At 54.9% G+C, this 27,494-nt stretch overlaps 3 protein-coding genes across 3 annotated transcripts; all 3 read right to left on the bottom strand.

The window, feature by feature from the left end:
• Positions 1 to 4,347: 4,347 nt before the first annotated feature.
• LOC147596443 (E3 ubiquitin-protein ligase Topors-like) lies at positions 4,348 to 5,400 on the bottom strand. The gene has a single exon (XM_086771403.1). The coding sequence runs from the start codon at positions 5,398 to 5,400 to the stop codon at positions 4,348 to 4,350; it is 1,053 nt and encodes a 350-aa protein (XP_086627529.1).
• A 10,494-nt stretch (positions 5,401 to 15,894) lies between these two features.
• Positions 15,895 to 18,861, bottom strand: LOC147596442 (coiled-coil domain-containing protein 81-like). Its single transcript, XM_086771542.1, has 7 exons — positions 18,789 to 18,861; positions 18,270 to 18,331; positions 17,958 to 18,111; positions 17,314 to 17,570; positions 16,912 to 16,997; positions 16,651 to 16,745; positions 15,895 to 16,004 (listed from the first exon to the last, which is right to left on the bottom strand). The coding sequence occupies exons 1-7, from the start codon at positions 18,859 to 18,861 to the stop codon at positions 15,895 to 15,897; spliced, it is 837 nt and encodes a 278-aa protein (XP_086627668.1).
• A 6,539-nt stretch (positions 18,862 to 25,400) lies between these two features.
• On the bottom strand, positions 25,401 to 26,453 carry LOC147596441 (E3 ubiquitin-protein ligase Topors-like). Its single transcript, XM_086771402.1, has one exon. It carries the CDS (start codon positions 26,451 to 26,453, stop codon positions 25,401 to 25,403), a length of 1,053 nt encoding a protein of 350 aa, XP_086627528.1.
• Between the last annotated feature and the right edge of the window lie 1,041 nt (positions 26,454 to 27,494).

Raw genomic sequence — 27,494 nt, 5'->3', positions numbered from 1 at the left:
CTGGGAAGTATCAAAAACAATGAGCCAAGAGCTATGTTACGGTTATATCAAAGGTCTTGTAAAGATGCATTTAGCCCACATATAAAGGTAGCTGCAAGCATGTGTTATCGCTTAAGAACTGCCAGTCTGAGACATACCGGAAAGGAGCCTGATAAGCTTATGATACCATGGACTAGATCTCAGTGGGAAAGATTGTTTAAGGACGAGGACAAATTGCAGTTAGCAATTTACGGTTTCCCAGGAGAACTTCTCACAGGCAATCAGATGAACTGGCAAAGATATGTACAGATATTACAGCCATCGTTAGAATTGAAGGTCCTAGACTCCCCACAGCAAGGGACAACGCACTTGACAGATGCCTCTTCTCAGACACAAAGCGCCGCGGTAGTTTGGGAAGTGAAAGGACAGTGGCAGAAGCAAACATGGACAGAACAGGGAAAGAGTGTGCAGTGGCTAGAGGCGAAGGCAGTACAAATGGCATTACAGGAAGACAGAGATAAACACATTAATGTGTGCACAGATTCCACGTATGTATACAAATTAGTATTATCTATGAAGAGATGGGGACATTGCAATTCCGTAATTGCCATCATGTTATTAGATGCGCTGCAGAAGAGAGCAGGCACCAGCAGCATAGTACACATAAGAAGTCATCAGACAGGACCAGGCCCACTGACTGAGGGAAATATGAAAGCAGATCAAGCAGCTACAGGGATCTGGACAGTGCAAGACGCAAAGACACTTCATGAGCGTTTACACCTAGGAGCAAAAGCACTAGCAAAAGAGTGTAAAATACCCATCTCAGAAGCCAGGAGAATCGTAGCGACCTGTCCGTATTGCCAACACTCTCCACTATGGGAAGCAGGAGTCAATCCTAGAGGATTGGTGGCTAATGAAATCTGGCAAACGGATGCTACTGAATGCCCCGTAATGAAGCGCAATCATGTACTGTTTGTAACAATTGACACATACTGCAAAATTACCTTGGCAACATCGCATCGAAAGCGAACTGCTAGAGTAGCAATACAACACTGGGAAACGGTAATGGCATGGCTGGGAAAACCGGTGACCATAAAAACATGCATGGGGTGTGCACCCTAGGGACTTTGCAAACATTAGCTGTGACAAAGGAGGGAGGTTCAGTGAATCGCAGGAAGAGGAGCGTAGAATTAGAAGAAGATGCATTTTCAGACACATGTGCTGATAAAATTGCAGTCCCAGACTGGGACAATGCAGGGGGATTTTTCACTTTGATGTTCGCACCAGGATTGGCTGCACAAAGAGTCACGTTAGCTTTGAAGAAGGTCACCTGTCACACATTGAAGACGTCAAACCTCACAAAGGCAACACTTGTCGACATGGAGAAGAGGTTTGGGCGCACTCAAAAGGTATTGGAGGCACATGCGAAGGCAATAGATTCAGCATTAGATCTCCTGGGTCAAGGAGGCCGTGAGGGAGCCATTATACAAAATCTGTCATTCTGTTGCCTCGATAACACAGATTATGAGAAGATAGGAAGGAGGAATATATATTTAAAGAAGCTCACAGATAACAGAGCGATAACGCAGACATAATGCGTATAGATTTGGGTAAAGGTTTGAACATGGAATGGGAGTGGATTGCGAGCTTATTCAGTTGGGATTGGTTCTATACAGTTCTGGTAGTTCTTGTGATTGTATTTGCAACGTTATGTTGCGGTTTACCTGTTTGCATGATTTTCGGAAGATGGGTTATTGTTCGTTTGCGCATGTTAATGGATGAAAGACATCAGCAGGTTATATACCATTTGTTAAGGAATGCATGGTGAACAAAGTTGTGCCTTAAAAGGTTAATCATGGGGAGGGGGAGATGTAGGGAACGGTGCTCGGAAGATCTCGTGTTGTGACGGAAAGGTGGGCTGACCCCTCCCCTAGGAGTGCACCGCCCACGAAGGCGGAGCCAGCCAGTATATAAGCGTGTGATGCAGCCTACTAAATTACTATTTGCATTTCCACCATGTTGGTGTCAGGGTGCTTATTGGCCCCAGGGTGGGTGTCCCTGGACTCCACAGAGCTCCTTGTGGATGCAAATAAGCCATAAGGGGGAGGTCCGCCGCCGCCTACAGGCACACCACCGATCCTGATCGCAAAGACCGAAGCCAACACCAGGCAGCACCCCTGAACCAGCCAGTGAGAGCTGTGCTGAGGTAGCACTGGGTCATCTTATTTATGGCATTGTGCCTTCTCTGTTCAGTCATACGATCAACAGGTTAAGGTAGGCACACGCTTTACATACAAAGCTGGATGTGTCAAAATTTTGGTGATCTGCAAAGAGTTACACGTGGCTAATCACGGATTTCTTTGTGTGAGCTGCTCCATGCGGCTCTGCAGGCTGTGCAACCACGTCGTGTAAGCACTTTCCATAGTCTCATGCCATACCTGCGGTCAGGAGCGTCTCACCACACTTAACAAAGAAAATAAACGTGATTTCTTGGATGCAATCTGTTGTAAGTAGTCAAGCACTGGCTATTGAACAGAGCTACGTCTTTCACAATCAGCTCACTGCTGGGACCCTTCTAGGTGAGAGTCGGCAACGTGGCTGTAGAGGTATGCTGAACAGGTAGAAGTAGGTTGTCTTCTTTTTGCTTTTCTTTGCGTGAGCCCAGGGATTCTTGCACTTTCAACTATGAAATTTCAGAAACAAATCTGCACGGTACACATCCTCCTGCAAATACGTGGTAGAATGTAGTGGTTAGGACTTTTTAATCATTTCTGGAGTCAAATCCCATGAAGCTCAGACCTTAAAAATCTTGCCCAAATTTATTGAACTACTAGACTGTTGACTGCTGGACTAGATAGACCTCAATGCTTTATTATGTTCTCTATGATAGCTTCTGAGTAGTCACACTGGACAGGTTCCAAAATAAATTATGTAATGATTTTTTACAGTGAGGGTGGTGAAACACTGGAACAGGTTGCCCAGAGAGGTGGTGGATGCTCCATCCCTGGAAACATCCAAGGCCAGGTTGTATGGGGCTCTGAGCGACCTGATCTGGTTGGAGATGTCCCTGCTCCTGGCAGGGGGGTTGGACTGGATGGCCTTCAAAGGTCCCTTCCCACCCAAACCATTCTGTGATTTTAGGATGAGACCTTCACTAGACATTTAGTATTCCTTTCATGCTTCCAGGCTTTTTGACTCAAAAGATTAAGGTAAGCAATATTACGGAAAAAATAATAATTTTACAGACATGTAGTTTTACAATTGCTAGAATGCAAGGGGGCCTTCCTCTCATCCGAAATCGGAATGTGACAGACACCACTACCCAAACAAGGAACAAAGGTGCCATCGGCACAAGCCCAGACACCAGAGCAACAAGGAGGCCTCCAAGGGCAGAAGCTCCCACCAAAAAGGGGAGCAATGAGCCGTCCAGAAAAGGAGGCCGCACTGGAGTGCAGGTGCCAGCGCACTGGGCAGTGTCACAGAGCAGCCTCTCCTGGCATTGCCCGCGCCAAGACACACACGATGGAAGGGAAGAGCACCCGCAGCACGCACAGACACGGCAATCTCACCCTTCCAGCTCCTGCAGGAGCTGGACTTTCTACTGGCCCAAAGAACTCCCCAGTTCCTCGCCCTCAGCTTGGTGGCACCTGCAGACTTGCTGAGGATGCACTCAATCCCACTAGCCAGGTCCTCCAGGAAGAGATTCAGCAGAGGTGCTCCCACTGCAGACCCTGCAGTGACGTGGCTCTAGCTTAGTTGCATGTGCTGCTGCTAGTGCTCTTTTTCCCTTCCACACCACAGCTTTCATCTTCATGCTGTAGTTTACCTTGCCAAAAAAAGGCTTTTTTTTTTCTTTCCAAAGTTCCTCTCTTTCCCAAACAAATGAACTCTCTACCAAGAAGGCCACTGGATTGTCCCTGAGGGTCAGCCAAGGGCTCAGATGAGGAATGACTTCAACAAAGCGCGTTTCTCCACGCGAGTGTAGCTCTTCAAGGAGCATCAGGCCCTGCGTTGTCTTTTATGAGTGTGAATGTGCTCTGAGAGAGTGCTGTGAGCAGCCACGGCGCTCTGGTTGTCCCCACAAAGTGGTGTTTGGATTCACAGAAGCCGTGCTCTGGAAGACCTGTGCCCTGGACATTGCTCTTCAGGGCGCGTGGGCTGTCAGGACCAGATGGCAGAAGTTGGCCCCCAGGCCCGCTGGTCCACACAGCCCTCCGAAGAGTCCTCAGGGGCGTTGGCCAGCGGTGGGGCATGGGGGTCAAGGAAAGGCACCGGCAGAAGGGCGAGAAAGCAGCACCCAGAAAGTCTGTTCCAGGGAAAGAGGAATTTATTTCTTTTTTTTTTGACTAAAGAGTTGTGGAAGCCCTACTAGTGCCTTCGGCGCGGTGGCCTCTTGCAGGGCTGTGGAGAGTCCTGGGGGCTGGGAGCCCTCCTTTTTGGGGGGCGCCGGGCCCGGACGGTGGAGGTGTCCCTGCTCCATCTGGGAGCGGAAGGCCTGCGCCTGTCAACCTGGGCAGAGGGGCCTGCAGCTGCCCCCTCCGCTGGCTCCTCCTGGGGCTGCTCCTGCTCTGCAGGGACGGGCGCAAATGAGGGACGGCCAGGCGTCCCATGGACTGCAGCCTCTGATGGACCGGCTTCCTCCTCCACGTTGGAGACTGCGGGGCGGCTGGAAGGGTTGCTGCAGCTGGGAGTCAACCCGTGGGAGTTGGAGGAGCTGGAGCTGGAGGAACCGAAGCTGGCCGCACGGCTGTTGTCCTCCTCCCCATCAGTGCTGGAGCGCATCAGCCTCCCAGCCTCCTCACTGCACTGTTCCACAATGACGCTGATGATCCCGTGGACCAGTGGTTCCGTATGTGCCTCCAGGAAGTCCTGCAGCATCTCCACCATGACTCGTGCATTCGGACCAGAGGCGCAGAGGCTGTGCAGGATCAGGCACTCTGCGCTGTTTACCTGCCACCAGCGAGCCCCAAATATCAGCTGCAGCCTGGGGCGCAGCCAGGGCAGCACGGGATCCAGGAGACTTTGTTGTCTTTGGAAGAGTCCTGCCCAGACCTCGGGCAGGAGCCCCCCCACGGCCTCTGGTCCTGCAGCCCCCTGCTCAGCCAGGGACAGCATCCGCTGCCGGGGGGACGCCGCAGGGTGATGGGGGCTGTTTTCGGCCAGGCTGTTGAGGGCTCTTCCTGCCTGGCTGCTGGCATCTGGTGACTGTTCACGGGTTCTGATGACACACTCTAGATAGTCATCTTCTCTCCGCACAGAAAACCTGACAATCCTGATTCGTGTTCTGCAAAGGGGGCACTCTGCTTTCTCCTTTGTCCAGCGCAGGATGCAGCCCAAGCAGAACTGGTGCTGACAGGGCAGCACATGAGCAACTCCATCTCGATCATTGTAGCAGATGGGGCAGCTCCACTCTGCCTGCATGGCCGTGTTTGTGCTCTGCGGTGGGTTGGCGAGGGCTGAGGATGAGGAGCTGCTCCTCCTCGCTGGCACCGACGCTGCCAAAGGCTGTCACGCACTGCAAAGCAGGGAGAGGCCATGGTCACTCCCTGTGACTTGCCATGTCCCAGGGAGGGTAGGGGAGGACAAAACGCTCAGGTTCCTCAAGCAGGACACTTTCCTGGCTCCCTAAGCCCCAGCACGTGCCCCAGGCAACCCCACGGGGATGCTTCCCCGCACAACTCACCTCCGCCGCTGCAAGTGTGCACCGCGGTGCCCGGCTGCCTGAACCACACAGGGCCGGATGAAAGCACAAGGAATGGCTTCTGGACTGGCACCAAGAGCTGCCACAGACAGCCCCAAAGCACCACCCTAAACCAGGAAAAGTCTCGCTCTGCCCTCCAGACCTCGCAGACCTGCTCGGCAGGAGTCCAGGCTTGAGCCAGACTGGGCCAGGCTCTGGCGGCAGCCGAATTGATGCAGCGAGGGACGTGAGGGCACGTCCCATTGCTCAGTGACATCACCATCCACCACCACATTCCACCAGACGGTGACATCACTGTGGGCCACCTGCCCCCCCAGGCACACAGCATCAGCCGCAACTAGGGAGTTGGTGCTGGAGATCAAGGGCTGGAGATCACTTTTCCCCCATCAGGACAGTCTGGCAGTCGGGTGGTGGCCAGAGAGGGTTTTGCCATCCCTGTGCTTGGGGGTTTCAAGCTGCAGCTGGACAAAGCCCTCAGCACCTGGGCCGACCCCTGGGCTGACCTTGCTTTGGCAGCAGCTTTGTCCAGACTCCTCCCAAGCTCCCCTTCATCCACATCCCTTCTGTCATCTCACCCTGATCCCGTGCAAAGTACCAATTTTGGCAGAATCCATGTCAGCAACTTTCCAGGGAAAAAAAAAAATACTCTTCATTGTTTTCATCTCCTACATTTCCATGGCACTCACCAGTTATGTGTCTGCTTACTGTGCAAAGGGTAAAGTTCTCCCCTCATCCCGCCTCCCCGGGACGCAGCAGTTCAGTGCCACATCCCAGCGGTGCAGAGGAACAGACAGGTCGGAACCGCGCCTGACGAAATACTTCTGCCTGGATCCGTGGATAAGCTACAGTTGTGAGGGATGTGTGCAGAAGACTGATGATCTTGGGCCAAGCCTTTCTAGTGGTCTGGACAGTGACTTCTGTCCATTTAACCATTTTGGGAAGAACCGTTCACCTTTGTGTCTCTCTCACTGCCCCGACACAAGTAGGGTGGCAGTGGACAAAAATTTGTGAGGGGACACAGCCAGGACGGCTGACCCCAACTGAGCAAAGGGATGGCCCACACAGTATGACGCCATGCTCAGCAATAAAGATGGGGGAAAGAAGGAGGACGGCAGACGTTCGGACTGATGGCGTTTGTCTTCCCAAGGAAGCGCTAGGCGCGATGGAGCCCTGCTTCCCTGCAGGTGGCTGGACACCTGCCTGCCGATGGGAAGTGGTGAATGAATTCCCTGGTTTGCTCTGCTTGGTGATGGACTTTTGCTTCACCTGTGAAACTATCTCTGTCTCAACCCACGAGTTTTCTCCCTGTTACCCTTCCAGTTCTCTCCCTCATCCCACCGGGGGGAAGGAGCGAGTGGCTGGTGGGGCTGAGCTGCCCACCGGGGTTAACTCGCAACAAGCGTGAATACATGGTCTTACAGCTGGAGCGTATAATCTGGTGAGAGGTCATTATGTCATTAGTGTCTGTCATTCATTCAGACAAATATTAAACTACAGACCAACTGTGGCCAAGTACCAAGAGCTACAAATCAAAACGATAATACAAGTTGCTGGACATTCTGTTGAGCAGAGTCTGGTCATCAATGTGATCTGCGTGTGCGCTGACGTGATCTCACAGTCCCAAATATTGGCAAATGGTTATTTGTCACACAGGAGCCCACGCCAAGACACCAATTCGCAACAGCTTCTGAAACTTCGTGATCACAGCCACAAGTGAGAACTCCTCTTTCTGCCCCAAGCCCCGCTAGTCATGGAATGCAAAGCCTGCAGCCCAGCCTGGGAGAGTGTTTGGGCTCTTTTCGCAAAAGCCGCCGAGGAGAAATTTGGTGATAAGCCAATTATCTCTTCCATTTCCATCGCTTTCATTGAACATTTGGAGAAAGGCTGCTTAACTTGTCAACAAATCGACTTTCTGTAACTGTAGTCACCAGCTTCTTTTTCATATGTTGGAGACTACTGTTTTCCTTTTAACCAATATAATTCAACTTCTACCAAAAATACACCAAAGCTGACAAATTTAAGGTTCATATGTATAAAGGGGTCCTATTGTGAAAATAAATTTTAACTCTTTAAAAAATGGAGCTTTGTGGTCAAAAAAAAAAAATCATTCATGTTTCATTTAATTTGACCTTTAACAAAATAACATACCGCTGATAGCTTTATACAAACCTTGTTCACCTGTCCATCTCTTTTCCTGCCAAAAGATAAAAGAATCGTGAAAAAAACTACTAATATGGTAAAATGGGGTCTCTTTGTTAATCTAGAAACTTAATCAGAGGAAGCACGAGTGAGGAGAGGAGTTCCAATGATGTACTACCCTACCCTGCATTTTAATTTTAAAATAGAATTTTGTAATAGCTCAGCCTGTCCCTCTGGCATTCTGCAGACTTCCTGAGGTAACAGAACAGGCAGGAAAGCTGAAGACTGGGAATCACCATCAGTTTCAACCCCAGTGACTGAGAGACCATCACAGGAAGACTAGGGATAGCGTGGAGGCTCCGTCCTCAGGAATATTCCAAACTGAACTAAGCCTGGAGCAACCTCACCTCCCTTTGAGTGCAGCGCTGGTACTAGTGAGGTCCAGACTCAATTAACTTTGGGGGAGTCCTCCCACTTCTTCTTGGCTCTACGTGCACAACTCCTTGCAAGTGCAGTGAGCACAACAGGACAATCTGTGATGAGTTTGTAAGTAAAAACACACAAGTTGAGAAGAACTAAAATGAATTTCAAAACTAAGAGCTGCCAAGGCCAGCCCGCTGCTCTGTGCCGGCTAGGGACACAAAAGAACAAAAAGTGATGTTTCACTTTATTTCTCAAGGAAAAAACCTTTGGACTCAGTGGTAAACTATTCCTCCTTTTGCCAGATTTTTCATAAACCTCAAAGGTGGTAGTAATAGACAAGAGTTTTCCCTCAGCCGTTCACAGGTGGTTTGCAGGGCTCATTGACCCAGCAAATCATCCACGACAGTCTGCCTTTAGAAGTTCTTACCTGTGTGTCGTAGTTTAGCCCCACACGGGACCAAGCCACTCAGTCTCTCGCTCACTCCCCCCACTCTCCGGGAGACAATATAACAAACAATATAAAATAACAAAAAGGCTCGAGGTTTGAGATAAGGACAGGGAGAGATCATTCAAGCTACCCTGATGGGCAAAACAGACTCAACTTGGGGAAAACTACTTATTTCTTCTTATTAATAAAACCAAAGGAGGAGAATGAGGAAGAGAACAAAAACAGCTTTCCCCACCCCTCCCTCCTCCCGGCCTTAACTTCATTTCAGTTATCCCTACTTCCCTCCCGCCCTGAGCAACACAGCGGGGAATAGGGAATGGGGGTTACGGTCAGTTCATCACTTGTCACTTTACCCTGCTCCTTCCTCCTCGGGGGAAGAACTCCTCACATTCCTGCCCTGCTCCAGCGTGGGGTCCCTCCCACGGGCCACAGTCCTTTGTGGAACTGCTCCGGTGTGGGTCATCTCTTCCACGGGGTGCAGTCCCTCCAGAACGGCTGCCCCAGCGGGCCCTCCACGGGCCACAGCCTCCTTCAGGCCTCCACCTGCTCCGGCGTGGGGTCCTCCACGGGCTGCAGGTGGATCTCTGCCCCTCCGTGGGGCTCCATAGGCTGCAGGTGGATCTCTGCTCCTCCGTGGGGCTCCATAGGCTGCAGGTGGATCTCTGCTCCTCCGTGGGGCTCCATGGGCTGCAGGGGCACAGCCGCCCTCACCATGGGCTGCACCACGGGCTGCAGGGGAATCTCTGCCCGCAGCACCATTGCTGCTCCCCCTCCTGCTTCGCTCCCCTCGGCGCCTGCAGCCGCTCCTCTCACCAGAAATCCTTCACAATGGGCTCAGGTGGACGCCTCTCCAGTTCCCTTCACAGCTCCTCTCCTCCCTTCTCTCGGCTGGGCCCAGTCGGGCCCAGTCGGCCGCCCGGCGGGAGGGAGGCCAGAGGCTGAGGGCTGCAAGGCCCACAAGGCTCGCGCCTCCCGCTCTCTGACCACCCTTCTGCTTCTTCACTTCTTCCTTTTTATTTTTTTTTTGCCAAGCCTCACAAAAGGCTCAGACCTTCCATCCCTAACACTTCATTCTACATGGAGGGATGTTGTTCTCGTCAAAACATAACCCCTCGCTAGAGCTGGGGAGCCACCTGTTCTGCCCCTTTCTGGATGTGGCCGTAGCAGAGCCACTCCTCAAGATCTTCTTGTGTTGCAGCTTCTCTGTAACATTTCTAACTCCTCGGAGAAGATACAGACACATTTTCTGTCCCAGAGGGTGAATCAAGGTCTCTCGCTGTGACTACCACAGCTGCTCACTGAGGACCTGACCTTCTGCAAGGGTTTCTTAGCCCCATAACATTATTTTTGGAGGACATTGCACTTGCTTCTCACTCCCTTTCATCTCACTGACACGAGCAGTACCTGGCTGCTCCAAGTTTTCGCACTTTGTTCGCTCAGTCATGAGCTGCAAACAGGGGTGTCTCTCACGAATGTGCCCCAGAAACTGGGGGCCCACCGGGCTCAGCCACACACAAGAATGTTTTCACTGCAAGCCTTGCGGTGAACTCTGTCTAACCGTGGGATTCTATTAGAACAGCACAATGGATTCCATCTCTCATCCCTAAACAGCACCTCTCTGTAGTACTTCTAGGCATTGTGGGACAACGCTGTAGTGTGACAGTGTCCTGGAGACAGGAGAACTGAAACACTGGTACACAAACAGCACCAGGCCCAGCACCTGTCTGCGGGTAACCTGAAGCTCCTCACCGCATGAGCCTGAATTTTGCCCCTCGTGCAGATGTTCTCTGCGTGGCGTCTGGGTGACGGGAGGGCTGGCTCAGAGCAGCGGTGCTGGTTGAGCAGCATGTTTTGGCAAAGCAGGCAGGTTCCCTTAGCTTCCCAGTGGAGCGGGACCATGTGCTCTGAGGGACTGACTTTTGCTCTTGGAATTAAGGGAGGTGGTTCCTGTGAAAAGTAGAAATATGGGATCTAGCACCAAAACGCCTGCTTTCATCATCAGGATTCTGGCCTTGATTTTCAAATCCACCTAGGTTTCAGTAGCTCTTAGTGCTTGGCGATTGGTATGTTTCTCAAGCCAAACGGTGAAAATTAACTAACTTCCCAATCAAAGCTTCCAGCTGGTTGAATGAGGCTGTGCTCCTGCTTTATCTTCTCTAGCTCATATGGAAAATGCTTTCCAGAGCACTATGTGGTCTGGAAAAGCTATGTCAGTTCGAAGAAGGCATGTATTTATAACTAAAGCAATGCATATATGTTTATTGAGCGAGGGAGTGCTCAAACATTTTTGACAGAATAGGGCGCACGAGCAGAGCAGTTTGAAGGCCGCTGCTGCAGGCGTCCCTCTAGGAGTATCTTGGCCCACCATCCTTCATGCAAGTATGCCTTGAGGAGTGAAACTCAGAAAAAAAATGAGCTCACCTGCTCCTGATTCCTAACAATATCAGAGTCTTAAAGCAGTTTTGCTTACAAGTAAAGCTAAGTTAGAATTCGCTATCAGTTTGTTACAACTACATCCCCTTTATTGCCTCGTCTAATGAAATTGTTGTGAGTTTAAGCCCCCAAGCACTGGGGGTCCCCCACTGAAACGCTGGAGGTACACACACAGGCGGATGGTTCCGGGACGGACCCCTATCCTGGAAGGGCCATCAGGGAAAGAGTTTCTCTCCCCAGGAGCTGCAGTCAGTGGTCAAATGGGCAGGGCAGGACAGGGCAACCCCCCATGCGTGGTTCTCTCCTGCTCCGGCTGAGATGCTGCCGGCCTCTTCCAGCACCCCGTGCCTGCACGTGCACAGGCAGACGCACGCAGTCACACGCGCACGGCCCCCATCGCCTTTGGCAGCCTGGACACCTCCAGGGCTCAGAGCCGCCCAAAGCTCTCCCCGGCCTCAGCCGCTGCTGGCACGCACTGCCTCTTTCCTCCTCTCTCCCTTTGCCGCTGCCCATGGAAAATGGGCCAGGAACTTCCTGGGCCTGGCCGTGGAAGCAGCACACTGCTGCTCATTCCAGCCGCGTCCTTTCTGAAGTGCCAGCTAAGAGAAGCTTCCCAACTCGCTGCTGCCGTCCCGCTCCCTTCTCAAGGGCAGGCTGTTGCTAACAGGACAACAGAGCCTTTTGCGACGTGGGCTCTCCACCAGACACCCCAAGACAGCAGTGGCACGGGACGACACACCCACCAGCCAGGCCATGGCATGAGCTCTACTCCCGAGCTCTGAGAGCCCTCTGCCACCTGCCCAAGCAGAGATGCTGCTGTTCTGCTCACACAGACTGTCCGGACTGGCTGGCAGGACCGGTTTCCCAAGCCCATTTCCCACAAACCACTGTGAACAGGGCTCTGGGGCCCTTCGCCAGCAGTGGGGCAAGGGAGTTAGGGTGAAGCACCAGCAGAAGGGCGAGAAAGCAGCACCCAGAAAGGCTCTTTCAAGGGATAAGAAATTTGTTCCTTTTTTTTTTTATGGATCCCTGCTAGTGCCGCCAGCGGGGTGGCTTCTTGCTGGCCTGTGGAGAGTCTTGGTGGCTCGGAGCCCTCCTTTTTTGTGCAGTGTTGGGTACATGTGGGGGAAAGACCTGCCTCATCTGGGAGCGGACGGGCTGCGCCTGTCAACCTGGGCAGAGGGGCCTGTTGCCGTCGCTGCCTCCTCCTGCGGCTGCTCCTGCTCTGCATGTTTAGGTGCAGGTGAGGTGCGGCCAGGAACCCCGTGGACTCCAGCCTTGGACAGGCCACCTTCCTCTTCCAGGTCAGAGACTGCAAGGGTGCTGGAAGGGTTGCTGGGGCTGGAGATCAGAGTCCCCCGATGTGAGATGGTGCACTTGGAGCTGGAGGAGCTGGAGTTGCTGGAGCTGGACCTGCTGGTGCTGGAGCTGGCCAAAGGGCTGTTGTCCTCCTCCCCAACAGCATTGCAGCATAGCAGTCTCCCACCTCCTCACTGCACTGCTCCACAATGACACTGATGATCCCGTGGACCAGTGGTTCCGTATGTGCCTCCAGGCAGTCCTGCAGCATCTCCACCATGACTCGTGCATTCGGACCAGAGGCGCAGAGGCTGTGCAGGATCAGGCACTCTGCGCTGTTTGCCTGCCACCAGCGAGCCCCAAATATCTGCTGCAGCCTGGGGCACAGCCAGGGCAGCACGGGATCCAGGAGACTTTGTTGTCTTTGGAAGAGTCCTGCCCAGACCTCGGGCAGGAGCCCCCCCACGGTCTCTGGTCCTGCAGCCCCCTGCTCAGCCAGGGACAGCATCCGCTGCCGGGGGGACGCCGCAGGGTGATGGGGGCTGTTTTCGGCCAGGCTGTTGAGGGCTCTTCCTGCCTGGCTGCTGGCATCTGGTAACTGTTCACGGGTTCTGATGACACACTCTAGATAGTCATCTTCTCTCCGCACAGAAAACCTGACAATCCTGATTCGTGTTCTGCAAAGGGGGCACTCTGCTTTCTCCTTTGTCCAGCGCAGGATGCAGCCCAAGCAGAACTGGTGGTGACAGGGCAGCACATGAGCAACTCCATCTCGATCATTGTAGCAGATGGGGCAGCTCCACTCTGCCTGCATGGCCGTGTTTGTGCTCTGCGGTGGGTTGGCGAGGGCTGAGGATGAGGAGCTGCTCCTCCTCGCTGGCACCGACGCTGCCAAAGGCTGTCACGCACTGCAAAGCAGGGAGAGGCCATGGTCACTCCCTGTGACTTGCCATGTCCCAGGGAGGGTAGGGGAGGACAAAACGCTCAGGTTCCTCAAGCAGGACACTTTCCTGGCTCCCCAAGCCCCAGCACCCATTCCAGGCAACCCGGAGGTATGTTTCCCGACACAGCTCTCCTCACCTGCAGCAAATGAGTGTTGTAGTGCCCAGCTGCCTGAACCTGCAGGGCTGTATAAAAACACAGGGGATGGCTGTCCCTGCCTGGCCGATGACCAGTCCCCTCGGCCCCTTTGCCCAGAAGCTTCTCCCACCAAGGGGTTGCAGAGCCCCCCTGCTGTCCCCTTGGCCGCAGACAAACACCATGCAGCATGGTTCCTCCGGCTGGCCACAGCCAGCAGCAGCCTTTATTTCACAAGTTGCCCTTGGCAAAGGCACCCCTCTCCCACTGAAAGGCGGGGCTCTGTGATGGCTAAGGCCCCTGCCGCTGCACTCTCCGGGGCTGCTCGCTGCTTCTTGGCGTGGCTGGCACTCCCTGGGCCCTCGCACGGCACTCCAGCAGCCTCGTCTTCTCCGCCCTTCTAAAATACACAGAAGAAAGGACCTCAGCTCTGCCTGTGGCCGGGGAGAAGGGCCCACAGTGCCCAAAGCCTGGCTCAGCCCAGGAGTTCCAGGAGCTGCTGCCGAGGCCAGGGCGCTGCTCTGTGCCGGCTGATGGGCCCTTGTGCCCCAACCGATCTGCAGCGGGAAGAGTGCCGATCAGCCAGGGCGAAGCCGGGCAGCGCCCAGGCCCAGGACTGAGCGGGCATGGACGCTGAGGGCTGGGTGCCCAGGAGATGCTGGCAGGGAGGGCAAGCACAGCTGCCACCTTTGGGAAGGCAGAGCCCAGCAGCTGAGCTGGCCTTTCCTCTCCAGCCCCCACACTGGGGGTCCCCTGCTGAAACGCTGTCCTGAGCGCCCAGCGGGTGGGTACCCACCCACGTGGATGGGACGGGGCGCCTGGCTCCAGGCTGGGCACTGGAGCTGGCTTCTCGCCTGCAAGGGCCATCAGGGAAAGAGCTGCCTTCCCCAGGAGCTGCAGCCAGTGGACAAATGGGCAGGGCAGGACAGGGCCCCCGTCGTGCGCGGTTCTGTCCGGCTTTGCCTGAGATGCTGCCTGCCTCTTCCAGCACCCCGTGCCTGCACGTGCACATGCAGACACACGCAGTCACACCCACGGCCCCCATTGCTTTTTGTACCCACAGCCTTGCCCCAGGGAGAATCATCACAACCTCAGGGGTGGCCTCTGTGCCCGCTCCTTCCTGGGTCACCAGGAGCTGGAGGATGCCAAGCTGCACAGCCTCGGCAAGCCTGGATACCTCCAGGGCTCGGAGCCACCCAGAGCTTTCCCTGGACTCTGCCGCAGCCGGCACGGCACACACTTACTCTTCCCGTGCTCACCCTGGGAGGTGCAGCTCTGCCCGCCCCTCCGATGCTGCCTGCCTTGCAGGGTTTTGGCATCGCTCCTTCTCCTTCAGCCTCTCCTTGCTCATCTTCTCCGCACAGTCCTTTCTCAGGAGGTGGGCAGGGCGATGGGGGTCCTCACACAGACGGCGGCAGGGGCTCTGCAAAGGCACAAGAGACTCTCCTAAAGCACCCCCACCAAGAGCTGGGGCTGCTGACAAGGCTTCAGCCCAGCCCTGTGACTTGCCCGGCTTGGCTTAGTCCTCACGGCAGCGGTGCGGAGCCCTGGCCGGGAGGTCCGCGCACCAAGCAGACTGCCCATGCCACAGCCAAGTGCACGTGTCGGCCTGGGGCCTTAGGGGAATGCTCCTCCTGCACGGCATCGTGCAGCGGGCAGACAGAAGAGCCCGGCTGTCCTGCCGGGAGACCCTCCCTGCTCCCCTCCCAGGCAGCGGGGCGAGAAATGCCCTTTTCCTGGGGGCTGTGCAGTGCGGGCCATACCTGGCCTTGCCCCGTGTCCTGCCCCATCCTGTGGCCATGGTATTGGCGCCACACTTCCTCTTCCACCTCTCGCCGCTTGTATGCCATCAGCACCCGCAGCCGTTTCTCCTCCCTCGCCGTGCGCAGGCAGCTCTTTCCCTGCAGGACACGCACACCCCACACACCCAGCGTGAGTCTCCTGGGGCTTGGGCAGGGCAGGAGGGCTGGGACGCTGCGCAGCTCCTGCTGCCTCTTCTGCCCCGGCCCAGAGCCCACAACGGGACACAGGGCTGCCAAATCCCTACACCGTACCGTGTCTGAGGGCTCTTGGACGCACTCAGGGAGCTCCAGCCGCGGCCCGGCTGCAGGTCTGGGCTGCTTCAGCTTCTCCTTGCGCTTTTCCTGCGTTACTGGCGGGAATCTAAAGAGGCACGGCACCTGAGCTTGTGGGAGCTCACTCTGCGCTGCTTGCTCTGTGCCGGGCTTGCAGGCTACACCCCGCCTCCGGCAGCACTACCACGTCTCCAGCGGGACAACGTCTCCAGAGAACTTTGCCATCACGCTGGGCACCCCGGCCACAGGAAACATCTCCCTCGCACTACGAGCGCACGGTGGGCCCCCGTATCCCCAGCCACACCGCTTCTCCATGAGGCTCACCTGGTTCTGCCAGCTTCCTTGGCTTTCGCCTGCTCGCCCTGCTTCGCCTGCTGCCTGGCTAGAGAGACCCTGTGCTTGGCCAGGAACACTGGATCCAGCACGCTCACTGCAAGTGGGAGGCCAGAGAACAGCTCAGCAGCTGCTCTGGGGCCGCGTGGGCCACCACGAGTGGCAGAGCTGCTCGGTCGTGCCGCGCAAGGCTTGCCGACAGTCCTTGCCACCCCTGGCAGCCACGGTCCCAGGAGCTCCTCGGCCCTGGACCACACCGGATCTGCTCCAGCGCTGAACTCCTGCTGAGCCACCCGCCTCCCCGCGACGTGGTTTCTCCCCTGCCCTCTCTTGCCCCTCTGCCGGCAGCAGGGACCCGCCACTGCCAGCAACTGGGAGGTGCCCGCTGGGCAGGGGCAGCTACCCCAGCGCAGCAGAGACTTTTTCCTCCCGTTCAAGCACAGGGCTTGCGACAGCAATGCAGGCCTGGCCTGGCCCTGCTCGCAGCTCCGGGCAGGACCACTGGAAGGCAGCCCCCAGGGCAAAACGGGGCGCACAGCCCTCGGCTCCCTCTCGCAGTGCGGGGCTGTCCGGCTCATAGTCTCTTACAGAACGGGACACCCTGCATCTACTGGGACGGGTGGGCAGGCTCGCAGAGCTGCTTGCTCCTCTCCCCTGCCTCGCACGGGGACCGTGGCTCTCCTCTCTCGCAAGGACCAGGGGAGCTCCCGCAGCGCCCTGCCAGCACTCAGCGGAGACGTTACCTCTGCGGGTGCCTCTGCCCCAAGGCGCCCGCTCTCGCTGGGGCTTCAGAGAAACCACAGTGGGCGATGCTGGGTGGCCGCTCTCGAGCTCCAGCCTGCAAACAAGAAGGCACCGGCTGAGCAAAAGGCCTCCACGCTCCCTCGGGCACTGACGCTAAGAAGCAGCTGGCAGGCATCTGTGGGAACCACTGCCAAGTCCCCGCAGGACGCAGCTCTCTGCCCCCTTCAGCGACCGGGGGCTGCACAAGCCAGCCTGCTCACCTTGGCAGTGTGACCACGCCGTCTTCACTGAGACGAATAAAAGCGTTTTGGCCAGGTAAGGCCATGATACGCTTCATCTTGGCATCCTGCAGCGGGACAGAGGCACGTCAGCAGACGCCCAGGACAATGGGCAGCTTGCTCACAAAGGCGGCAAACCCTCTCAGTGCTCACAGACACAAAGGCTGTCTCTCGGAAAGCCGCGCACCGCCTTCTCCCTTCGTGTCATCAGCCACCCACTGAAAGGGGCCGAGGCACTGTTGCGGCTTGGCCCAGCGCACGGAGAGCGTGTCTTGGCCAGGCGGCCGGGCAGGTGAGGGCAGCCAAGAGAAAGCAGCTGCAGAGACCTTGGACGGCATTGCCGCAGAGCCGCTGGGAGGAGTGCCCCGGAAATGACCAGCTCACCTCGTGAAGAGCTGCCCCCATGTTCCCTGTGGCATCCAGCTCCAGCAGGCAGTCATCAAAGAAGGTCATGCTGAGCTCTTTTCCTCGCACAGCAAGGACGCCAATGCCCTTGAAGGAGAATTCCACCTCCTTCTCGTCTTGGAGGGCCCCAGCGAAGAAAAGCAGGGTCTCGTGTATGCACCGCTCCACAATTTCTTGGCGGAAGCGGATGTCTGCGCCGATCTGCGCAAAGTCCAGCGGAACGCGTAGTGTGTCCTCTAGGAAAGAAGCACAAAGCCACCAAGTCACTCCGCCGCAGTTCAGCCAGCTCCCCGACCAGGTGCCACCAGCGCCCAGCAAGGCTCTGGCAACGCTCTGCCAGAGGCCGCTCCCCTTTCGGCTTCGGCCACGTCTCCACAACCGACCTGATGGACAGGAGAAGGCAAAGAGGAGCTTTGCCTCCTGCCGCCAGGAACCGGCCGGAGCTTGGGCCAGCTGGGCAGATGGGGCTGGCACCCCGCGGAGGGACAGGCTGCCGGCCCGCCGTTCCTGTGCCCACGCTCAGCGCTCTGCGCGTTGGAAGAGCCTTTGCTCGGCCGTGTCACAGAGCTGTGGGCGCCAAGCCAAATGCGAGGGCTGTGCAGGGGATGCATCCCGCTTCTTACCAGGAATTTTGGTTTTGGCACACCTGAGCTTGTAAAATTTCTTCAGAAACCTGCATGGCTGGAACACTGGTCTCTCAAGAGGCAAAACCTTGTCCTCTGCCACCGTGGCACACGCGGGCAAAACTGCAAACGTCCCGACTCCGATCTCCACTGCCTGAACATGCAAGGAAGAAGAGGGAGCATTAGCAGGGCTTCCCGGGGGCGAGAAGGCTGCCGCGTGACTCGTGTGGCCCTGGGGATGCTGCTTTGCGCCCTGCGAACCCAGGAGTCCCAGAGGGGTGGCGTGGGGCACAAGCGACAGGCAAGGCTCACCTTCTTCTGCAAGAGCTGTCTCCGGATGTACCTGGATGCGCCAGCCCAGATCCGCCAGATTTCTGGAAAGCACAGGAAAGGCATGCCACACGCTGAGTCAGCAACAGCCACTCGTCCAGCACCCCCTACCCACGGAGGCAACAGCAGAGTGCACTCAAGCCCCTCCTTGCCCTGCGCAAGCACTTGCACCGCCGGGGCTGGCCAGCTGCGTTCTTCAGTGCCCACAGACTCAAAAAAGACCAGCCCTGTGCCCAGGGGATGGCCTGAGGAGGAAAGGCAGGCATGGCTAGTGTTTTGGGGAGGGGATCCCGCCCTTCGACATGGCCAACGGCTAGAGGACTGGGCTACCAAAGCCAGCCTGCAGCCCATCAAGGCACCATCAGCTGCCACTCCTTGCAGCTGCCGGTCCCTCCGCAGGAGCCCCGCTACAGCCCCAGCCCCAGCCTCAGGCTTTCCACAGCTCGTCTCCGCTTCATCTTGGCTCCCACAGCGCTCGTGCCAGGGCCCCCGGGGCCTTACCACTGGTGCTGAGCTCCTTCAGGGTTGGCAGCTTCTCGGGCTCCAAGGGGTTAAAGAGCAGGTACTTCATCATCTTGGCCCCCTGCACTGCAGCAGCTGGGTGCTGCTCCTGCTACAAAAGCCCTCTGCTCCTCTCCTCCTCCTCCACACGTCCCCAGGCGCCGTCGCCAATGCTCTCCCCTGGCCTCCCGGAGCGCTGGCCACAGCAGCCCTGCCGGTGCCCAGGCCTCCCTGGCGACTGTGGCCAGGGGCTGGGTGGGGAGAGAGAGGTGTCGCTGGGATGCCCGTGGCCCACTGTGATGCAACCCCGTGTCACACAGGGCTACGGGGACCCACCACCTCGCAGCCCCACCCACCCTTGGCCCTAGCATGGGCACGGCACTCACACTGCCCACCCAAGACTGCTGCGCTGACACTCCCGCCTGCCTGTCTCCACTCAGCTCCCCTCGGCTGGCCGCCGAGAAACCATTTAGCAAACAGAGATGCAAGGCTGCTACAATGCGGCTGGCAACCTTTTGCTGTGGTCCTCTGATGTGGACCTTTGTGTTTTGGAAACAGACTTTCTACGCTTTAACTCTGTCACAGCTCTTCAAGGCCTTTTTCCTTGCCGTGAGCCCTCTGTCTAAGCTCTCACACTCTTTCCAGTGTCTGTTCTAGTAAATCACTGCAGAAGAAACATTTCTGTATTTGCCTCTTAAGCCTCACAGCTTCTTCTGTTTCTAAGCTCTACGCCAGCCTCGCAGTCCTAGAGCTGCTTTGCCTAAAGGATAATTTCACATGCTCTCGGCGTCCCCAGAGCGCTTTAGACTGTTTTATGTCCACACACGATTTTTTAAAAACTTGTGCCACACCTGAGCTCAAGAAGTGCTGAGTCAGCAGACTCAGAGTGCTGGCAACTGGGCATCGACATACGGCAGAGAAGAAAGCAGCCAGGAATTCCAGTCCCAGGCAGGAGCATCCCCTAATTACGCTGCTTTGATGAAAGGCTTGGATCGAAATTCGTAGTGCTTATCCTACCTAGGTCTTGAACTCACACACAGCCATTTATCTGTGACTCTTGAGGGGAGGGTGAAATGTTCGAGGATGTTGACAGGGTCCCAGGGGAGACCCTAGGTCGAAGCCTAGGCAGTGTCTCCATGCAGAGGTGTCCTGGGAGGAAGATAGGAGAGGACAGAGTTTCTAACGAGGCGTTAGATGCCCCTGGAGCACAACATGGTGGTGCAGCCAGCATCTTCTTGCCAGGACATACCAAAGTTTCCCAGCATTACTTTGTTATACTTTTTATAGAGTGACTCCTCTCCATTTTACCGTAACCTGACTTCTAAAACAATGTTGCTCGATAGAATATGAATTAAAAATCGTAAGAATTCAAACTGTTTAATTTCTTCTACAAATATAAAAATACAAATATATTTATAAATATAAATTACCTGTAATACACATCCCTATGAATTTCTAAATATGATTTGAGGAGAAAATAGTATATGCGACGCACAGCAAGGCATAAGAATATATTCCAAACTTTACCTCTTGGTATTCAGCCCTTTTCCCCTAGCACTTAGCACCATAAAATCCCAGCTGAAGGGAAGGGGGCAGGTAGGGGTCTTTGCACTCCTTTGCTTCCACACACAAGCACACACACTGATCTGAGCTTCGCAGACACTTTCTACTGACTGTTTTATCTGTGTCGGTGTGTGTGTCTGTTTGCATACATATAAACAAATATATCACACTGGGAAAGGTCACATCAAGGTAAAATATCTTAATGTCACACGACAAAGGTTCTTTGGATAATGGATGATAAAACGGCAACTTGGTCTAAGGACTAAGTCTGATGAAGTCTATTATAATAATATCAGTTGACAAGCAATAATTAAGCCTGAGAGGAATGCAAGCAATCTAAGCATGAGTGGAAGGCAAATGGCTCACTTGCCACGTAGGCAAGGAACAACACCATTAATTATTAATCTTACCCGCTGATGAGCAACAGTTGAGGAAATTGTTGAGTGTTCACGTTCTCCGTCACGACATCAGGAGATCTCCTTTGCCAGGCAGCACCCCTGAACCAGCCAGTGAGAGCTGAGCTGAGGTAGCACTGGGTCATCTTATTTATGGCATTGTGCCTTCTCTGTTCAGTCATACGATCAACAGGTTAAGGTAGGCACAGGCTTTACATACAAAGCTGGATGTGTCAAAATTTTGGTGATCTGCAAAGAGTTACACGTGGCTAATCACAGATTTCTTTGTGTGAGCTGCTCCATGCAGCTCTGCAGGCTGTGCAACCACGTCGTGTAAGCACTTTCCATAGTCTCATGCCATACCTGCGGTCACGAGCGTCTCTCCACGCTTAACAAAGAAAATAAATGTGATTTCTTGGATGCAATCTGTTGTAAGTAGTCAAGCACTGGCTATTGAACAAACCTACGTCTTTCACAATCAGCTCACTGCTGGGACCCTTCTAGGTGAGAGTCGGCAACGTGGCTGTAGAGGTATGCTGAACAGGTCAAAGTGGGTCTTTTCCTTTTTGGTTCTTCTTTGTGTGAGCTCAGTGATTGTTGCATTCTCAACTGTGAAATTTCAAGAGGATTTGTCAATGAAGCTGCACAGTTTTCGTAGTTCAGCCTCAGTCGGGGCCAGTCTACGCAGTCTCTCTGTCATTCTCCCCACTCTCCGAGAGAACAGCGAGAGACGACATCAGAAAAATGGCTCGAGGTTTGAGGTAAGGACAGGGAGAAAATCCTTAAAGTTACCGTTATGGACAAAACAGACTCAACTTGGGGAAAACTATTCATTTATTACTAAAACCAGCAGGATAACTTCCCCCCACACCTCCATCTTCCCGGGCTTAACATTATCTCTACCGCCTTCCCCTTCCGAGCAGCACAGAATAGAGAATGGGGGTGACGGTCAGTTCATCAAACATTTTACGCCGCTGCTTCTTTGGGGGAAGAACTCCTCGCATTCCTCCCCTGCTCCATTGTGGGGTCCCTCCCATGCTCCACAGTCCTTTGTGAAACTGCTCTGGCGTGGGTCATCTCTTCCATGGGGTGCAGTCTCTCCAGAACGGCTGCCCCAGTGCAGGGCCCTCCACGGACAACAGCTGCCTTCACGCACCCACCTGCCCTGGCGTCGGGTCTTTCACAGGCTGCAGGGGGACAAGCCGCTCCTGCGGTGGCCTGCACGGGCTGCAGGGGGATCTCTGCTCCTCCGTGGGCCTCCACAGGCTGCAGGGGGACAACGTGGTCCACCATGGTCATCACCACAGGCTGCAGGGGAATCTGGGCCAGCAGCTGCATTACTCCTCCCCCTCCTTCTTCACTGACCTTGGCGACTGCAGCCGTTCCTCTCACAAGAAAAGTTCTTCACAACAGGCAGGCAAACGCCTCTCAGAATCTCTTCATCCATCATCCAGCTCATCTCCTCTCCAGTTCTTGCAGCAAAACCGGTCCCAGTCAGGCCCAGTTGGCCGCCTGGCGAGAGGCCAGAGGGTGAGGCCTGCAAGGCCCACAGAGGCCTGCACCTCCCACTTTCTGCCCCTGCTCAGCTGCATCTTCTCTTCTTTTTTTTTTTTCTGTTTTCCCCTTCTTAAATACGTTGTCGCAGAGGCGTTATCACGGAACATTCTGCTACCAATTGGCTCGGCCGTGGCCAGCAGCGGGTCCGCCCTAGGCCCGGCCGAGTCCACTGACCAAAGGGGAGCGAGGTGGTGGATGCCCCATCCCTGGAAACATTCCAGGCCAGGTTGGACGGGGCTCTGAGCGACCTGATCTGGTTGGAGATGTCCCTGCTCCTTGCAGGGGGGTTGGACTGGATGGCCTTCGTAGGTCCCTTCCCACCCAAACCATTCTGTGATGTTAGGATGAGACTTTCACTAGACACTTAGTATTCCTTTCATGCTTCCAGGCTTTTTGACGCAAAAGATTAAGGTAAGCAATATTACGGAAAAAATAATAATTTTACAGACATGTAGTTTTACAATGTTGATTATCTAATTAACACGTTAGTACCAGGCTGCAAGCTCTTCAGACACAAGATAGTCATGATCCCTAATGTCACTGGTCATACACAGTTAATTGTATTTACATCATTTTCACGTGTACACCACCATTATGATCACTGTGATCTTAAGAGTGTTCTTGACATTCTGGGTTTCAAAACAACTGCACTTTACACTTTTCTTAACAAAATATAAGTATTAGCTTACATCAAAGCACCCGCTTCACTTATTCAAATCCAGAATGATAATAAATTTGGAGTGTTCCTTGCCATCTTAGACAATTTAAAAAGTGAAAAAATGCTAAAGGAATTCTGTATCAAAGGCAAATTATTCCCATTTTTCCTTTCGCCATTCAAACTCGTAAAGCTACAAGTAGCTGTCAGTTCAGGACGTTAGTCCAATTTTGCCTATGTCATGAGAATCAACCAAACTTTCATTTGGTCAGCAGTTCTAACTACAATATTTTAGAGTGCCACGAAAAATGACAGGATTTTATTCATCGCTGGGTGCTTAGTTTAAGAAATGGACTGAATATTGTCTCAGTACCTGGCTTTTCCTGTTGGCTCACTGTATGGTTGACAGTGGGATACATATGGTAACTTTTTGGATTTTATTAGGCCTAACAATAACTGTTTAAAATAACAGAAATCTTATAGCAGAGTATTTATTCTCCTTGGCTACATACATGTTAATTACTCTGATCAGTTCACAGTAGTTTTTAAACAGCAGAAAAAGTCCGAGATTTTAAGAAATATGCCAATAGAAGGTCCTGAACAATTATCTTTATCATAGAATCACAGAATCATAGAATGGTTAGGGTTGGAAGGGACCTTCAAAGGTCATCTAGTCCAACCCCCCTGCAAGGAGCAGGGACATCCCCCACTAGATCAGGTTGCTCAGAGCCTCATCCGGTCTGGCCTTGAATGCTTCCAGGGATGGGGCATCCACCACCTTTCTCGGCAGCCTGTTCCAGTGTTCTATAACTCGCATTGTGAAAATTTTTTTCCTAATTTCCAATCTAAATTTAGCCCCCACTATTTTAAAACAATTACTCCTTGTCCTATCGCAACAGGCCCTACTAAACAGCCTCTCCCCATCTTTCTTGTAGGCCCCCTTGAGGTACTGGAAGACTGCTGTCAGGTCTCCCCAGAGCCTCCTCTTCTGCAGGCTGAACAGCCCCAGCTCTCTCAGACTGTCCTCATAAGAGAGGTGCTCCAGCCCTTTTATCATCTTCATGGCCTCCTCTGGACCTTCTCCAACTGGTCCATGTCCTTCTTGTGCTGGGGGCTCCAGAACTGGACGCAGTACTCCAGGTGGGATCTCACCAGAGCAGAGTAGAGGGGGAGAATCACCTCCCTCGGCCACACTCCTCTTGATGCAGCCCGGGATGCGGTTGGCCTTCTGGGCCGCAAGGGCGCATTGCCGGCTCATGTTGAGCTTCTCGTCCACCAGTTGAGCTTCTCGTCCACCAAACCAGCCGCCCCTACCCTCCCAGACTTGTCTGAGGTTGGCTAGAATGCAAGGGGGCCTTCCTCTCATCCGAAATCGGAATGTGACAGACACCACTACGCAAACAAGGAACAAAGGTGCCATCGGCCCAAGCCCAGACACCAGAGCAACAAGGAGGCCTCCAAGGGCAGAAGCTCCCACCAAAAAGGGGAGCAATGAGCCGTCCAGAAAAGGAGGCCGCACTGGAGTGCAGGTGCCAGCGCACTGGGCAGTGTCACAGAGCAGCCTCTCCTGGCATTGCCCGCGCCAAGACACACACGATGGAAGGGAAGAGCACCCGCAGCACGCACAGACACGGCAATCTCACCCTTCCAGCTCCTGCAGGAGCTGGACTTTCTACTGGCCCAAAGAACTCCCCAGTTCCTCGCCCTCAGCTTGGTGGCACCTGCAGACTTGCTGAGGATGCACTCAATCCCACTAGCCAGGTCCTCCAGGAAGAGATTCAGCAGAGGTGCTCCCACTGCAGACCCTGCAGTGACGTGGCTCTAGCTTAGTTGCATGTGCTGCTGCTAGTGCTCTTTTTCCCTTCCACACCACAGCTTTCATCTTCATGCTGTAGTTTACCTTGCCAAAAAAAGGCTTTTTTTTTTCTTTCCAAAGTTCCTCTCTTTCCCAGACAAATGAACTCTCTACCAAGAAGGCCACTGGATTGTCCCTGAGGGTCAGCCAAGGGCTCAGATGAGGAATGACTTCATCAAAGCGCGTTTCTCCACACGAGTGTAGCTCTTCAAGGAGCATCAGGCCCTGCGTTGTCTTTTATGAGGGTGAATGTGCTCTGAGAGAGTGCTGTGAGCAGCCACGGCGCTCTGGTTGTCCCCACAAAGTGGTGTTTGGATTCACAGAAGCCGTGCTCTGGAAGACCTGTGCCCTGGACACTGCTCTTCAGGGCGCGTGGGCTGTCAGGACCAGATGGCAGAAGTTGGCCCCCAGGCCCGCTGGTCCACACAGCCCTCCGAAGAGTCCTCAGGGGCGTTGGCCAGCGGTGGGGCATGGGGGTCAAGGAAAGGCAACGGCAGAAGGGCGAGAAAGCAGCACCCAGAAAGTCTGTTCCAGGGAAAGAGGAATTTATTTCTTTTTTTTTTGACTAAAGAGTTGTGGAAGCCCTACTAGTGCCTTCGGCGCGGTGGCCTCTTGCAGGGCTGTGGAGAGTCCTGGGGGCTGGGAGCCCTCCTTTTTGGGGGGCGCCGGGCCCGGACGGTGGAGGTGTCCCTGCTCCATCTGGGAGCGGAAGGCCTGCGCCTGTCAACCTGGGCAGAGGGGCCTGCAGCTGCCCCCTCCGCTGGCTCCTCCTGGGGCTGCTCCTGCTCTGCAGGGACGGGCGCAAATGAGGGACGGCCAGGCGTCCCATGGACTGCAGCCTCTGATGGACCGGCTTCCTCCTCCACGTTGGAGACTGCGGGGCGGCTGGAAGGGTTGCTGCAGCTGGGAGTCAACCCGTGGGAGTTGGAGGAGCTGGAGCTGGAGGATCCGAAGCTGGCCGCACGGCTGTTGTCCTCCTCCCCATCAGTGCTGGAGCGCATCAGCCTCCCAGCCTCCTCACTGCACTGCTCCACAATGACGCTGATGATCCCGTGGACCAGTGGTTCCGTATGTGCCTCCAGGAAGTCCTGCAGCATCTCCACCATGACTCGTGCATTCGGACCAGAGGCGCAGAGGCTGTGCAGGATCAGGCACTCTGCGCTGTTTGCCTGCCACCAGCGAGCCCCAAATATCTGCTGCAGCCTGGGGCGCAGCCAGGGCAGCACGGGATCCAGGAGACTTTGTTGTCTTTGGAAGAGTCCTGCCCAGACCTCGGGCAGGAGCCCCCCCACGGTCTCTGGTCCTGCAGCCCCCTGCTCAGCCAGGGACAGCATCCGCTGCCGGGGGGACGCCGCAGGGTGATGGGGGCTGTTTTCGGCCAGGCTGTTGAGGGCTCTTCCTGCCTGGCTGCTGGCATCTGGTAACTGTTCACGGGTTCTGATGACACACTCTAGATAGTCATCTTCTCCCCGCACAGAAAACCTGACAATCCCGATTCGTGTTCTGCAAAGGGGGCACTCTGCTTTCTCCTTTGTCCAGCGCAGGATGCAGCCCAAGCAGAACTGGTGCTGACAGGGCAGCACATGAGCAACTCCATCTCGATCATTGTAGCAGATGGGGCAGCTCCACTCTGCCTGCATGGCCGTGTTTGTGCTCTGCGGTGGGTTGGCGAGGGCTGAGGATGAGGAGCTGCTCCTCCTCGCTGGCACCGACGCTGCCAAAGGCTGTCACGCACTGCAAAGCAGGGAGAGGCCATGGTCACTCCCTGTGACTTGCCATGTCCCAGGGAGGGTAGGGGAGGACAAAACGCTCAGGTTCCTCAAGCAGGACACTTTCCTGGCTCCCTAAGCCCCAGCACGTGCCCCAGGCAACCCCACGGGGATGCTTCCCCGCACAACTCACCTCTGCCGCTGCAAGTGTGCACCGCGGTGCCCGGCTGCCTGAACCACACAGGGCCGGATGAAAGCACAAGGAATGGCTTCCAGACTGGCACCAAGAGCTGCCACAGACAGCCCCAAAGCACCACCCTAAACCAGGAAAAGTCTCGCTCTGCCCTCCAGACCTCGCAGACCTGCTCGGCAGGAGTCCAGGCTTGAGCCAGACTGGGCCAGGCTCTGGCGGCACCCGAATTGATGCAGCGAGGGACGTGAGGGCACGTCCCATTGCTCAGTGACATCACCATCCACCACCACATTCCACCAGACGGTGACATCACTGTGGGCCACCTGCCCCCCCAGGCACACAGCATCAGCCGCAACTAGGGAGTTGGTGCTGGAGATCAAGGGCTGGAGATCACTTTTCCCCCATCAGGACAGTCTGGCAGTCGGGTGGTGGCCAGAGAGGGTTTTGCCATCCCTGTGCTTGGGGGTTTCAAGCTGCAGCTGGACAAAGCCCTCAGCACCTGGGCCGACCCCTGGGCTGACCTTGCTTTGGCAGCAGCTTTGTCCAGACTCCTCCCAAGCTCCCCTTCATCCACATCCCTTCTGTCATCTTACCCTGATCCCGTGCAAAGTACCAATTTTGGCAGAATCCATGTCAGCAACTTTCCAGGGAAAAAAAAAAATACTCTTCATTGTTTTCATCTCCTACATTTCCATGGCACTCACCAGTTATGTGTCTGCTTACTGTGCAAAGGGTAAAGTTCTCCCCTCATCCCGCCTCCCCGGGACGCAGCAGTTCAG

This window comes from Chlamydotis macqueenii, chromosome Z (genome assembly GCF_036417535.1).
Source record: "Chlamydotis macqueenii isolate bChlMac1 chromosome Z, bChlMac1.mat, whole genome shotgun sequence".
Lineage (NCBI taxonomy): Eukaryota > Metazoa > Chordata > Aves > Otidiformes > Otididae > Chlamydotis > Chlamydotis macqueenii.
The sequence above is the reverse complement of the archived record's forward strand: the minus strand, read 5'-3'. Positions and strand labels throughout refer to the sequence as shown.

What these genes read in the sequence shown, in the direction of transcription:
- LOC147596442 (XM_086771542.1), bottom strand. Translation starts at nt 18,861, where the DNA reads ATGATGAAGTACCTGCTCTTTAACCCCTTGGAGCCCGAGAAGCTGCCA. An exon ending in TGCCAAAACCAAAATTCCTG is followed by an intron (nt 17,571 to 17,957) that starts GTAAGAAGCGGG and finishes CTTCTTTCCTAG; the next exon opens with AGGACACACTACGCGTTCCG. An exon ending in GGGCAGAGGCACCCGCAGAG is followed by an intron (nt 16,005 to 16,650) that starts GTAACGTCTCCG and finishes TCCCACTTGCAG; the next exon opens with TGAGCGTGCTGGATCCAGTG.
- LOC147596443 (XM_086771403.1), bottom strand. Translation starts at nt 5,400, where the DNA reads ATGCAGGCAGAGTGGAGCTGCCCCATCTGCTACAATGATCGAGATGGA.
- LOC147596441 (XM_086771402.1), bottom strand. Translation starts at nt 26,453, where the DNA reads ATGCAGGCAGAGTGGAGCTGCCCCATCTGCTACAATGATCGAGATGGA.